The sequence below is a fragment of the Convolutriloba macropyga genome, chromosome 6 (genome assembly GCF_964194025.1).
Source record: "Convolutriloba macropyga chromosome 6, txConMacr16.3, whole genome shotgun sequence".
Lineage (NCBI taxonomy): Eukaryota > Metazoa > Xenacoelomorpha > Acoela > Convolutidae > Convolutriloba > Convolutriloba macropyga.
In genome coordinates, this window is record NC_134473.1 from 24758614 (window position 1) to 24774238 (window position 15625).

The following is a 15625-nucleotide window of genomic DNA, read 5'->3' on the forward strand; positions in this document are numbered from 1 at the left end:
CGGGAAATGGAGCATAAATTGTACCCAAGTTCGATGGCTTAAATACAATTGGTGTAAATGTTAGCACAAAAGGTTTGCAAGTTCAGCGATACTGAGTTCAATACAGAAATGGCCCATTTTTTCTGCTCAATTGCGCCGAGGTAGACCTCCCTCAAATTCTCAATTCTCCAATCAGGGGCAACGAAATAAAGAAATGCAAAACTGATATAAAAATATTAAGCAGACGAAAAAACGTATAACAGGATTCGCCCTATATGACCCGAATAGAGAAATTTAATGACCTTCTTTGGACGCAAGTTCGATCGCATTCTCAGCCACGATCTCTTGACCTTGGCCGAGAGAGACATTGTGGAAGTTCTTTGAGTCGAAAGTGAAGCCAATCTTCTTTCCAAGAGCCTCCACATCCACCAGTGGATCCACACCTGATTAAAAACGAGAAAGGAAAATAACCAATTCACGTCATCCCACAGAATAATTGAAAACTTGTTAATTAGATGGACACTTGGTTATTTCGCCAAATTTGTCTTCGTTGAACGTTTTTATCTCTTAGAACAGAAATAGTTCTATATAAGAGTTGATAAAATTGACAATGACCTAATTTATTTTCATTAAATAATAACAAGAATAAATAGTTTCCAGCAGTTATTCAGCATCTTCAAAACTACTTGTACAAACACATTATCAATATTTGACTCCGGGAGAGCACTATTGGGCCGATGCTCTCAAGTGTCTCGCTCACATTAGCTTGTTGACGAATCAAAAAGAAAAGAAAAAGTTTTGAATTGTTTGCATAAGTATCATTAATTTAAAAAAATAAGACGGCTCGTGTGAGTCTCTGCGTAGCAAAGAATGTTCCAACATACCCGAGTTGGTTTTAAAAAAATTTAATTTTGTCAGAGAAAATGTTGGCAGCATCAAAAAGCAATATAAATCCATTGAAGAAAATTACTTGTACTGTTTGAACAAAAAAATACGCTTCTTAACTCGACAAACAAAAAGCAAGACTCTTCGCCATATTCTAGATAAAGAAAGGTAGTACAAATTGGAACACACAGCACACCACACATACTACACAAAAGCCACCAAACCAAAAAACTGTTCAAAATAGTCTTTTTACAATTGGTCAAAACTTAAGGTTCGTCGCTATTCATTTCAGGCTTTCCTTCTTCTACTAAAAGAAAGCCACTTTTTGCCTGGACTTTTGAGGCAACTATAGGAAAAAAATTTTGACAGTAAACATCGAAATGTAATTTTTTCCAGGTTATTCGCAAATAACTTTGTCACTTTGATATTTCCTGAGCATAATAAGATAATTAGTTTTTAAAATCTCGCATGTGTCGACAAAAAGATATTAAAACAAACAGTATCATGTTTTTTATTTATTTAACGTCACAATTTGTAGTAAATAGTTGACAATTTTTCTAATTTTTAATTAATGCTGACAGTTTTTGCAATCTGTCTGTAAATGTACCTAATATTAAATAGAAAAAACTATACCAGACTAGCTCCTTCTCTCTCTTTTTGTAAATCAACAAACCATACACATCGAACACACTCACACAAGCACACACATACATACATCCACAAAAGAGAACTATGCATATAAAGCACACATACACAAACACTGACACAAAAAAAAATAATATTTATTTGTGTCATCTGATCTTTACTTAAAGTTCATCACCGTAAATTTGAATTACGAGAATTTTAGGAAAAAAGATACGGTGAGGCCCTCTCAAAGCAGTTATATCGGTAAATACAATATTGACACTTAAACTTGAAATGATTCTTGTGGAGTTTTTAAAGAATGTTGTCATTTTTGATTTTTCATGAGCATAATGGAACAATTGCTTCTTCAAAATCCCGCAGACGTGTTACCATTGATTTCTGAAAATATGCGGCTTAGGTGTTCGGATATTTAGGGCCGCAATTGCTAGCAATTTTAAAGTATTAACTCATGGTTTAAGACAATTTTTGCACTCTGCCTCTATTTGAGAATAAATTTATGTAACTAACTTTCTCACAATAATACACTCTATCTCTCTCTCTCTCTCATACACATATTCCGTACACGTCCAATAATCCGCATTTCCACAAAAGCGCGCGTGAACGCACACATATACACGCACAAATAAACAAAAACAAATCTTGCTGCCAAAAAAAATTGGTAATGGAAAAAATAGACAATAATTAGAAATGAAAAATTTGAACGTTTTCGAACTAATTTATTATTTTTGATGTTTGATGAGCATAAACGGCCTATTCATTTAGTTTAATCTCGCAAATTTGTTACCAGCTAAAATAAAAAACAATTTTCTTTTTATAAATAATTAAAGCAGTTTTTAGCAATAAATATTTAATTTCTTTTTTCAAAAATTCACTTTTTGCGCTCTAACTTTGTGTCTACATGAAAAGGATAGTTGAACGCTGTTCTTAAGGGCGCTCAATTAGTAGCTTTGAGGTCCTTTGGATATCAGTTTAGTTCACAATTTGGCATTTTAACTAAATAAAGTAAGAGTAGTTTCAAAGAAAAAAAATTCAGTAATTTTCATGTAAATGAAAGAAGAAAAATACTTTTCGTTCTTTCAAAAGCACACTTTCCAAAAAACCCAAAAACTGGAAGCAATAACATTTCGAAGATCATTTTCATAATACAGAAGAAGTGAAAAAAATTGTTCTTATAATTTTCAAAAGAATAATGAAGATTGGTAATAAATTTTTCAGCCTGGCAATTGATAAACTCTAACCCTCGTTTTTTATTTAACTATACTAGAGGAGGAACGCTCTGCTCTGACAATATTGAAAAAACAAACAAAAAAGATATAAGAAAAGATTTCTATCTTTAAAGATTTCTATCTTTACTTTCTATCTGTAAAGATTTCTATCTTTACTTTTCAGTAATAATTTTAGTTGATTTGCTATTCACTTCATGAAACTGTTTTTACTCTGTTTCCAATGTTTGAAAATACTGAATAGGTTGGTTCTTTGAAATAAGAAAATTTATTTGCAAAAAACTCACGATTTAGAAAAGAATACAATTTTTCTACTCTTTGTTTTTTATATTCGTAAACTTTTTTATATTAGTTACGTTTTTCTTACAATTTGTGAGAGCTCTAAATTTCAAGTCCTCGATTTCCCATAAATTTTTTTGTTAGGGAACAGAAATGATCCGTTTACTTTGTTGTATGCAGAAGAATACATAGAGACGGTTAAAAAGATTTTTAACAAAATTTTGAGAAAAAGAAACAAACTAATTGATTTTTTTTGGAAATTTTCGGTCAAATAGTTTAAGTTGTTAATTTTTTAGTCTTGAAACTGAGAAGAAATACCGGTTAAAAATCTCTATTTATCCTAACTAAAATCACTGCAAATTTTTTCGTACGTTTTTATCTTAAATTTCAACTGCGATCTGTCCCCCGTTCCCTCACCCCACGCCCCAAACCCACCGAGCAATGTTTTTTTCCTTTTCAATTTTTTCCTCCGAAATTTAAGCGACCCCCTTTTTCAAATTTTTGAAATTTCATATAAATCAAAACTAGATCCTGAGAGCTACAAAAATGATGTTTTTCTTTTTTTCTACGGTGCGTAAACAAAAAGTGAAAATTTGACTGTAGAAAAAAGCAGCCTCGCAAATATATTCCCCCATCTTGAAAAAAGTTGGAACAAAAAGAAAAAGGGATGGGTGGTAAGTGTTACCTGGTGAGAGGATGAAGAATACAGGGATGGCTGGTCCGCTCTCCTTGTATGACTCTGCGAAGGGAATCGCTCTGTTCTCTGTGTACTTCTTACCCAATCGTTCCTCAATAAACATGCTGCAAACAAAAGAGATATCAGCACTAAGAGATCAACTTTGGTGTAATCAAAACACTAGACACTGAACAAAAAAACCAAGTTTGTAAGAATGCTCTTAGCAGACTCTAGTCTAAAAAATTTCGGATAAAAACGTCAGGTGCGTATCTGTTAATCCGGAATGCTTCTAAAATTTTGAAGGGGAGCTCCTTTTTAACAACTTTTCGATCACGAATAAGTTTCGTTACGATACGTGTACGATTTGATAGTCAATCAATAGTCGTGAAAATATCAATACATCTCATTAATTTAAAAAGCAAATAAGTATAAAGTTTAGACCTTAGATCACTTAAAATGGTCGTGCAGTTCCTACATCCCTAAGGCGCCCGTCATTTTACAATAATCACCACTTACGTCACAGCATAAGTCATCCTGTCAGGTCTCAAAGCTCTCAGCATGCACAGCCTCTGTAAGGAAGTCTTGTTCTTCCACTCTTGAGGGAATTTCTCCTTCTCAATAGCTTCCGATTCAACAAACTTCTTCCACCGCTTAGCAGACCCTTCCAGATCCTTGTCAAGGTTCTTGAACTCCTCCATGGCGGACAGGGACTTGATAGCTCCCCAGGAGTTGTTGTTGAGGAAGTCAACGGGGGAGGTGGCGTTTGGAGTGAGTGGGAATCGAAGGAGAAAGTCCAGCTCTGCAGCTTGGATCTCCTTTGCGTTCAGAAGGATTTGGAATGCAACTTGGGTTGTGAAGATCAACTTGTCCTTCTCAAAGAGACCTGAAATGAGAAACAAAACGCAATAAACGTGGGGTTGAAAAAGTTAAACAAAAAATAACCTTTCGACTGGACTGCTAAAATCAAAACTTAAGAACCATGGATCCCATAAATCTTCATTATAATCGCCGTCAAAAGTAATTGTTTCGATATACAGTAAATTGCGCGCACACATTAACTTCAATAGATTTCTTTTCGTGAAACACGTATAACATTAATATTGTGTTAAGAAGCATGGCGAGTAAGAATATAATAGTAAAACACTAGACAGTTGATTAACTATTTCAGCTTGACAATCCAAAAAGTATCCGCGAGAAAAATCTTCGAAATCTTTTGAGATGGATTAAAAATCTCGTAAAAATCTTGCAGTATGGATTCAAAATCTTGTAAAAATTGCTACATGGAGTCAAATTTTTACAGATTTCTCCAAGATGGATCTAAAATCTTGCACGCGTTTTGCAATGTGGATTCAAAATTCCTCACAAGAATCTTGCAAGATGATTTAAATCTTGCAAAGAGCACATACCTCTAGTGGTGTAGATATAGACTTGATACGTGATCTGGTCAATCAAGTTCCTCACTCTCTGTTTGATTCTCTCGTTCTCATCCTCGCTCTCAGGCGGGGCAGCTCTCTCGATGGCCACTCTGAACACAGAGTTAAATGCCTTCAATGAGAACTGATAGATTGGGTTGATCTTGTCCATCTCGTTCAGGATGAAATACAAGATCGAGGCTCGATTCGCCGCTGGTCGGTAGAGTTCACGAGCTTCGTTGATTTTGACCTTGAAAGGAGAAAAAAGTGGATACCATACATGACCCAAATATTTTTAATTGCAGGTTTCCATTAAGAAGCACATTGAATTCATGCACAACAAATCTTTATTTTGAGACCAATTTCTGTTAAAATACTATACAACAGAAGTGAAGATTGCTTGAACAGAAGTTTTCTCACGAAATTTTTACACAGAAAGCAGTGAAAGGTGGTACAATTTAGAGCAATTTTTGAAAGCATACAAAGCCTCGTTAGTTTAAAAATTCTTTTTTTTTGTTATTCATACACCGTGTTCCCAATGACATTGGGAAACCAAGACAGGAATTAATTATGATGATGAAGATCATTAAGCAACCCGACAAAACTATAGAATTCACTCTTTCCTAAAAACAATTGCCAAGAAGTCGCAACTATAGCAACCAAAAAAGGAAATCAAACAGACTATAATATATGTTGATAACACATTGCAATATAATACTAAAACTGTAAATTCATCTTGAATCTAATTCTGAATCCACGAAAAAGCTACGAAATAAATAAACGTAACTCGCGCTCACTTCAGTAACTTTAGCTTCGGCCACTTGAACTTCGATCTCGCTTGCAGTTCTCTTTGTGGTCTCCAGATTCTCCACCAGAGCTGTGTCCCCTAGGAAGTTGCCTCCTGCAGCCGACAGTCTCGCCAGCAGATTGTCTTCTAGCTGTTTCAGAGTGATCGTGAATTCGTTCTGTTTCTTAGTCAGGTCCAACTGAAATATCCACTAGTTAATACCAGAACAAAACTCGATTATTCGATTATTGGGTGAAAAGAATTAAGCTGTTCATAGAACTGAATTGGCGTCTTAACATTCCTTATCAAATATTGTAAATGGAAAAATTGTAGAAAAAATGACGTATTGACGTATCATAAAAAAAAACCTGCGGTTTTTTAATGTATAGAACTCACGACACGCGTGAGATGTATTCGGGATTCACCCAGAGGAAGGATTCGGGATTAGATCGAATGTGATAATGTGTACGGACAAATCTGATCCAGAATCCTTTCTCTGGGCAGAAATTTTGCTTTGCATCCCACGCGTGTGTTTACAATTAAGATTTTTAAAAAAAGTCTTAAAACTGACCCTCAGCTCCTCCAGATCGGGTCTTTCAGCACTCACGACATCGGCAAGCAACTGATCCTCCAAACCATCTCTCGTTACAGTGAAGTTGATCAAAGTAGCCTGGGCTTGGATCTCGGGTTTGTAATGCGGATTCGCAAGCTTAGTGTGCAAAATCAGTCTGAACGATTGATTATACTCAATCTCTTTGTCTCCCAGCTTTATCGCCGTTCCCTTTTTGATGGTGTTTCGACCAAGGATTGGATCCAACACCGCTTCAATTTCTTCTCCCAAATTCTCGACTAGAACTGTCTCGCCATTAGCCAGGGCTCTTTCCATGGTATCCAGATAACCTTTCTGACCCAGCCTGATTACTGTCAAGTTTTCCCCGTATTTAGTTTTGATCCACTTGATACCTTGCAATTGAGGATCAATCATCAAGGGCCAACGTTCGCAACTTGTCAAAATGGTCGCGTTCTCGGTAGACATTCGATCACTCGGAAGTCCTTCGTTGTTCCAGGCTGCAATTTGAGCATTGTCTGTTACCATAGCGAGCGGGTCCAAGTTCTCTGTCGTCGGAATTGGAGTTTTCAGGTTCTTCAGCTTGTCACGCCACAGATTGTCGGTGAGGTCCAGCCTGTATCTCTTCGTGAACCCTCCCACGTATGAGATGAATGCAGAGATCAGCAGTACATCACCAGGGAGAGTAACTTCCTCCTGTTTGAACTTCTTGACCGATTCCGCCCAACGTACATTTTCAGATGCGAGACCACCAACAAGTCTGTTAGCCAACTTAATTGTATTCTCAGTAGCTTCCGCTTCTTGCTGACACTTCAATTTAGCAGCAGTAGCAGCTTCAAACTCTGCCGTCAGTTTACCCAAATTCGCATCCAATTCCGCAATTTTGGCTTGAACGATATCAAGCTTAGCTTGGGCACTTGCGAGATCCTTGTTAGCGGCTTCAAGAGCCAATCTCTTCGGCTCAACCTCGCAGTAGACTTCGAAGTACCGGATAATGTTGATAGCCCATGAACACAATCCAGCGGCAGCTGAGGATTTGGCTTTGATGAACTCTGGGTCAAACTCGGGATTTTTCATATATTCATCCATAGCTTTGACAGCATTGGCGTGGATGTGATCTTTATCGAATGTGATCAAATTGTTCAAAAATTCACCCACGTTGCCCATCATAGTCTTGGCAGCTTTCCAGGACCTGTCTTTTGGAACCTTTCCAGCAGCACCCCCAAAGTACAGAACCATCACACCAGCAGTCACATTTACGACAGCCGCAGGTGGTGAACCAAAAGATTTCAGCTCTGTCAAGTTGTTTTTGTCCAGCGTGTTCAAGGCTTCCTGGGCTGCTTGCAATGCAGGTTCCGCCTTTTGCAAGTCTTCCTCGCACGAAGATTGCTTGATTGATACTTCTCTCTTAATGACAGTGACTTTCGCTTCTTCTTCAGCAGCCTTTTCCTTTTCAGCATTAACGATCTCAGTTTCTTTCCCAACAACCTCAATAAGTTTATCAGCATCTTCGTTCTTCTGAGCTAACTCTACTTCCTGCGATTTCAGTTTCTCTTTCAAGTCGTCCACTTGAGACGAAGTACTTTGCAGTTTTTGCAGACCATTCTCAAGACGTTCCATTTTAGCCAGCAGTTCCTTGTGTTGTTTTCCGAGCAGGTTTCGGTACAACATGATCAGTTCCAGAAAACTCTTGGGAGTCGTGTAATAATACCTCCGTTCGTTCTGCAGATAAACTTGCGACATATCGTTGACGCTAATATGCACATAACTCATGAACTCGGCAATTGATTCACGCAAATCAGGTCCAAGCAACTCTACCTCCGACAGGAATCGCATACTGACGCTAACTAACGCCTCCTTCGGCCATTCGTGGAACCAATCAATTGATGTGCAATTAACAATGGCAGGGAACCTTCGAGCACGAATTCGGATAGTCGCACCAACAGGCGAGAAGCAAAGTACCAATTTGAGGTTTCGTCTGACCTTGTCAATGAAGAATTTCCAGCAATTTTCTCGGGAATCTTCCATACCCATACCTTTCACTTCGGGTCGCATTGCTCCAATCACGTTCTCGACCTCATCGTCAGGCAGGATCTCAGGAATTTCTCCGGAAGCCAACAAGTCATTGATCAATACGAGGAACCGCTCGTCAGCGACTTGAGAGTCCGTCATCAGGAATACGGTTCCAACGTTCTTCACACCTGCTTTTATGTACAAAGCGGCCAGGTCAGTTTTGAGATCAGTCACGCTGTACCCTTTCCTCAGAGTAACTTGAAACACTTCAAGCGAGCTGATAAAAGCTGACAGGCGAGCCAAACTCTGTTTTCCAGATCCTCCGACACCCACCAGAAGAGCGTTTCCTCGAGGAGCTTCCAAGATTCGATTGATTCTTGCAACGTGAGACATCGCGTCCTCAAACAAGACTAAGTTCATTTGAGCGTTCATTTCATTGTAACCTTCCAAAGCTTCGACCAAAAGTTTGTTCAGTTGAGACCATTCCGTTAGAGGTAGATATTTCGGGTCACCCATTCCCTGTGAGAAATGAGTGTACAATACAGGAGAGTGCATCGCCTCGTCGAGGTTCAACTCTTCCCAGCCTTTCTGGACCATATCGACCTCAACTTTGTCATAGTTTTCCATGTCAGGGGCGTCGATGAGTTTGTCGCGGTAGACCCGGCGACATTCGTGAATCCACAGGCGACAGAAATCCATCGGGGTCTTGACGCATTCGGGTGTCGAAAACAGGAGACCTTGGAAGACATTGGTGAGATCTCGAAGATTGAAGTTGTAATGAAACCTGATTGCCGTTGGCAAGAACACCTGTGCAATTCTCTGATGGAACGCCAATGTTGCGTTGACCACATTGGAGGACAGTTTTTGAATAGGAGGTTGGAAGCTGAACATCTGCAGATGTTGACTGAGAACGCTGTTGTAGATTGTGACGATAGCTTCATTGTTGGGGAAGCTGATAGCGAACACCGAGAAGTGACGCTGCAATCGGGGGTTGATAGTGAAGCTTCCCGCAGTTGGGTTCATGCATGAGACGTATTGAACGTTGTTGATGTCTTTGAGGGAGAGTTTGACTCTGTCGTACCAATGCTGGTAGTCCATGTGTTGACGCAATAGAGTGTGCGGTTGCACGGTGAAGTACTTGTCCACCTAAACGCACAAAATTTTGGATAAAGAGTAGATGCTTGAATTTACAAAAGAGGAGAAAAATTAGCCAGTGCCTCAAATTTTGAGTTTCCAACTTTTTGCATTACTACAGTCAAATCTATCATTTCTGTGTTATATAACACAGAGACGTTTAAACGTGTCAGCTGAGATTTGACGAAGGAATGACTCACCTCTGGCATGTTCATATCGTCAATGAAGTAGATCAGTTTCTTAGTTCCAGGAGGTCCGTAGTTCCTACCCGCTTTTTTCTCCAGAGGCTTCTCCAACACTCTCTGCAACATCTCCGAAGTTGTGTAGAAGTTGAAAGGCGCGTTTGCGATCACATACTGGTCAGAGCTCAAACTGTTTAGTTTGTTATTGATCAAGACAGTTTTACCCGAACCAGCGTTACCCACAAGCATAATGGGTTTCCGTTTGTCTATGAATATGTCCATGAAGTACCTAATTCTGACAGTTTCACTCGTGTTGACCAGCATAGCCGACAACGGAAGATCTGGATCGTACTCAAACTTCTCCAGTAGCTTGGTCCATGGTTCGAATTTCTTAGTTTCAGTGTCAATGAAGTAGTCAAAAACGGTGCCTTGTGACGGGAACTTGATAGTTTTGAAGTCATTCTGCCACCATTTCGTGAACTCGACACGGTAGTCGACCAGCTGGTCTTGGAACATGCAAGCTCCGAAAGCCCACACGCAGCAGAACACAAAGTAGAGTTCGTATTGGTCTTTCGGGCAATCGGGTGGCGTGTTCTGGGGCGTCAACATAGCTTCGAGAAGATAACACAACATCATGATGTGAGACGCCTCAGTGATTGGCGTGATCTTCTTAAATCTGAACAAAAACATTTAATATAAATCTTGTTTTTATAGAGAAAACAGCTCCTAAAACACCACAACGTCAAAATATCAAAAACGAAACAAACTCATGCGTACAAGAATAGAATTTTACTCTTGAAAAACTTTAGCTTAATTCTGATTTCGATAAATCAAAGGTTTTGAAATTGTAAGTAATTTTATCGACAATAAATAATGAAAAGATAAAAGACCCGAAGCAAAATGGTAATAGCTGCAAAGAATACAAATTCGCAGTCTTTTTACTAAAAATATGCAACCTTATAACTTAATTTGTCCAACCTGGTACGCATAGTCTCCAAGCATGGTGGAATGTATTTGTCAAACAGAATAGTCAAGTTGGCCCTTTCAGTTTGGATCTCTCGGGTGTCGATCCAGCTCTGCACCATAGGGTTCCAGCCGAGATCTTGCGGGTTCACGTACAAGATACCTGCACGCGAGACAGTAGCCGGAGTGGCTGTCTTCAAGTGGGCAATCTCGAACATGAGTCGCATAGTCGGGTTCAATGGGATTCTTTCATTTGAAGCCAAAGTCAACACCTAAACAAAATATACATATAACACACTTAAAAACAATTAAATCAAAATTATAAACATAACCGACTAACGTCGGGGGGCGAATTGCTCTCAAACGACCAGCGAGCGGTTGGCTTCGTCAGTAGCTAGCCACGGTTTATTGAACCTAGCGCTAGCTTGATTCGACTCTTCAACTTTTTGTTTTCTAGCTTTGTTAGTAAACAAATCAAATAGAAAACATATATAAAAATTTTGCAAAATATTGCAAAGTTTAAAAGAAAAGCTTCCAGATTTTTCAGTGAAAATGTTCGAAACTATTTTTTATCTCCTGTTATGTCAAGTAACCCATCTGCAAGACTTGAAAAACTTCGTTGGCCAGTAATGATAGTTAAACTCAGAAAAGGACAAAAACACTCAAAAATTGTGAAAACAATCGCAATTTTAAACAAAATCTTGCTAAAATTCAAGACATTAAAATCTTTAAAACCATTTCATTGTCTCACGAGACTATCCAGTATCATTATTTCAACCTTTAATTAGTTTTACTGGCTCAAAAAGATCCATTATCTTGGAACATGATAAAAAATTTTTAAAAACAGAAAAAAAAATTATCAAAAGAATTGCTCAAACTCGACTCATTAAAATATTAATAGCCAATCCATTAAATCTAGAAACTATGCAGCAGCTTATTACTAAACATCAGAGGAGAAAAAATCAAAAATTCAAAAAAAATGAAAAACTTGGACATGATAATAATTTTTCGAAAGCTAAAAAAAAATTAAAATTTATCAAAAAAGTGCTAAAGCTGGAGTCATTAAAAGATTGATAACAATTCCATGAATCTAGAAACTATGCGACAGTTTTTCTTGAAGCCATTAAACTGACAATAAATGTTTAAGAAAATTTTAAAAATTGCAAGTTTTGTCAAAAAAAAATTCAGAAATTCGTGGTGTTGAAATCTGGAGAAACAATTCATTAGATTTAGAAGTTATACAATACCTAATTTTGAACCCTAGAGGAGGTTTCTCGAGTCTTGAGGCTGGAGATACCCAAAAACCAACAAAAACTTGAAAAAAATGCAAATTTTATTTTAAAAAATGAAAAAATTTGTCATATTAAAAAATTGAAAGCTATTCCATGGCAAATAAAATTGTTTCAGTAACTTATTATCAAACCCTTAAGGACATTTTCTGGCCCCTGCGTCCGCAAAGAAGTGGATAAAAAAAATAAATGTCAAACAAATTGGAAAAATCTGCACGTTTTGTCAAAAAAGGCTAAAATTCGTGATGTTAAAATGTTGAAACCATTCCCCTAGCACTAGAAACTATGCAGTAACCTAATATAAAACCCTAGAGGAGGTTTCTTGACACCTAGGTCTGGAAAAACACAAAAAATGACAAAGATTTTCCAAAAACTTGGAAAAATGTGTGAAAATTAGTATAAAATTGCGTGTTTTTAGCGATCGGTTGTTCGTCAATAGCCACGGGAGGCGGGGGTGTACACCGGGGGTCTGATGGGGAGGGGGTGGGCAACAGTGGGGTGGGGCAACAGCGCGGTGGGGGGTGGGTGTAATAATGGGGGGTCAACAGTGGGGGTGCCGTCAACCTCTAAGAACCGCCCTTCACAACATAAGTATAAGTCTTTAAAACAGATTGAGCTGAAACAGAGCTGAAAGGCTCTAAGAGCACTTAATGCCCGCTGAGCGCTACCTGTTTATCCCGTTTTTGAGGATGAAAATTCAAAAGCGTCAGACGAAAAATCGGTCAAGCGAAAAATCGCATGAAAAAAAGACCGACAGGACTAATATAATTGCTACAAACTTCGTTTGAGAGCAATTAAACAGCTACAACATTAAATCAGATCATCAACTTTGTTACGAGAAAAATTCAAACAACCAAAAACTTTATCTGCTATTCAAAGTCAATAATTATGCGTAGAACAAAATGAATAGAGAAAATGAATAGAGCAACAGTGTTGATGCAGAAAGGTCCAATCACCTACTAACAACATTCAAAATGTACGTTTATTTAAAATTTGACCACTTGATACGTTGAGATCCCGCTTAGATTACGCACCGAACACGGTCTGTCACCCAACTTTAGCGAAAGAAAATAGCAAGCATCTTGACAATTCGGGAGAGACTTATGATGAGATAAAAAAACACTTAACCTGAAGAAAGAACCAAACTCAAATCTCAGCCCGAGATAGCTGTATAATCTAGAAAACCTGTAAAAGAAGACCGACAAAAACAAACTGAGAAGTTTATACTGCAACTGAGTCTGAAAAATGGGGCGTGGGATGAGCGCGCGGGGGGGGGCACGGTCAAGTGGGGGAGCGCGCTGGGTTATGGATGGAACAATGTGCAGAGGTGGGGATTGTGGAGGGGGGGGGGGGGGGGGGTAAAGTTGGGGCGTGTTAAAGTTTGGGGGGGGGGGGTTAAGTTGGGGCAAGATGAAGTTTTTTTGGGGGGATAGTTAAGTGTGGGGTTAAACTCTAAGAGCCACCCTTCACGACATAAACTTATGTCTCTAAAACAGTATATTTTAGAACACTATCTTTGTCGCCCGAGGGACTTAATTTCCTTGACACGAGGGCGCTTGCGACCGAGTGCTGGCCACGATGCCCGAGGGGGACTAAGACTTTCTTCTAACGTATTTAGACAGCCAGAGGATACAAAAGTGTTGAATTTCATTTGAAATTGAATCTAAGAGTACAATTTTGAAGATTAGTGAAAGAAAAGTTTTGTTTCTAAAAATATACGGGAGTTGAAATAAACCAAATGATTCCGTCTCCGATAGCGAAACATCCGATTATTTATAGCGGTTTGATTCAAGTGTCAATAATTAGATTTCTAACTAAGTCTATTTTTGCCCTAAACTTAGTGTTCTAAATTAGGACACTAAGTTCAGGACAAAAAATTACACTTTTACCTCTTTGAGACTTTAAGTTCAATCTTTCAAATTCAGCTCTCTACCTCAACGTCTTAGTACCCTGGGTTATCTAAGAGAACTTAATGCCCTCAGTTTGTTACCTGTTTATCCCCCTCTTGAGGAAGAAACGTTAAAAGGGTCAGAAGAAAAATCGGTCAAGCTAAATATTGCTTAAAAAAGACCACAGGACTAATGTAATTGCTACAAACTTCATTTGAGAACAAATAATTATTGGTGTTATTTTGATCAAGCTAAACGGAATAAAACATATAATGATAAACCAAAAAAGCACATCTTTCTGCGCCGTTTTGAAACACTCATTACGAATTTAGGCAACATCAATAGGAGGCACAAAAACTGCATGCGAATGTTTTACTAATGATTATAATGTACCTTATTATCATCCATGACAGTGTTGAGCGATTCAATCCACATTGGATCAATATCTCCATCCAATACAATCCACTTGGGTGCATCACCCGCAATATTCGCCATGTCTCTCATGATTACCGAGAACAACCCGTCTTTCCATTCTCGAGTAGCTGGATTGATGATTCCGAACAACTCGTCGTTTGTCACCGCTTTGGGGTTTAAATCGACGAACACAGCCTTCTTCTTCTGGCTCTTGTAGACGTTGTGCAGACAACGTAGGACCTCAGATTTTCCGGTTCCTGCGTTACCTAGCACGAACACTGAGTGACGGACCTCAATCAGTTCTTGCAACTGTACAACTTTCAAAACAAAGCTATCTTCGGTCTGTAATTTCAAATCAGTGGCTGTCTTTTTGATAATCTTTTCAAACTCTTCATCTCGCTTACGCGGCACATTCATTGCCGGGAAGAGGTCACCAATCAAGCCCAGAAATACGGGCATGTCATCAGTTACAATTTTGGGTACGTTGAAATCACGAAGGGCTCTCATCAACACCTGGTCTTCAGGTCGGTTCGGATCACCTCGTCGCAAGGAACCAGCAACGACCAACACAGATTTGATAGCCCGAAGACCCCAATCGTAGTGATCTTGTTTGGACAACAACTCCTTACACAACGTGTACAAGGTAATGAATCGACGCGCTAACAGCTTCGCCTCAGTGAAGGCTTCAGCAACCAACATGATTTCGGAAATCAGGGCAAAATCAGGAACCACCATGGCACATGGTCGAAACAGGGCTTTCAAGTTCTCGGGCAACTCGGCTCGACCAGCATAACCTGGATTCATTGTGATCCACATTCCGACTGTGGGTTTTAGTTTAATGAGACCCTCGCCCATGAAGTCGAACATGTCCTTCTTGTCCTTTATGGCGTCTAAGACTGACTTGACTTGGACAGCGATCACGGAAAGCACCTGAAAAGATAAATTTGAGTTGCACGATTTGATTCGGAAAAGCATTCTGCCCATATCTTGACACAAGATAAAAAACGAGACAAAATAATTGAAGACATCATGGTTGATTATAGTAGATTAAAGCGGTCGTTGCTGGTTCAACAAGTTTAACATTTTATATTTAAAATCTGCCTTCAAAATTTTTCACATTAAATTAGGAAGCGCAAATCAATTCCAAAGCCGAATATTATATTGATGAACGGCGTTGTCTTTAAATTATATTAATATTATTACTCGAGATACGTTGCGACATGAACCAACAATTGCGACTGATTTTCCAAACAATTTAATTGTTTGAAATTTTAATTACTAAGACTA

The 15625-nt window shown here is 38.6% G+C and overlaps 1 protein-coding gene across 3 annotated transcripts in view; it reads right to left on the reverse strand.

Moving 5' to 3' along the window:
* Positions 1 to 15625, reverse strand: part of LOC142341590 (dynein beta chain, ciliary-like) — a 56242-nt gene that overhangs the window by 18660 nt on the left and 21957 nt on the right. For all 3 annotated transcript variants that reach the window (XM_075392642.1, XM_075392641.1, XM_075392640.1), the window contains 9 exons: positions 14318 to 15268; positions 10762 to 11018; positions 9802 to 10459; positions 6458 to 9613; positions 5897 to 6085; positions 5094 to 5349; positions 4204 to 4570; positions 3697 to 3812; positions 282 to 422 (listed from right to left, as the gene is read on the reverse strand). In XM_075392642.1, the coding sequence (XP_075248757.1) occupies positions 282 to 422; positions 3697 to 3812; positions 4204 to 4570; positions 5094 to 5349; positions 5897 to 6085; positions 6458 to 9613; positions 9802 to 10459; positions 10762 to 11018; positions 14318 to 15268 (6091 nt within the window). The remainder of the gene's footprint in view (positions 1 to 281; positions 423 to 3696; positions 3813 to 4203; positions 4571 to 5093; positions 5350 to 5896; positions 6086 to 6457; positions 9614 to 9801; positions 10460 to 10761; positions 11019 to 14317; positions 15269 to 15625) is intronic.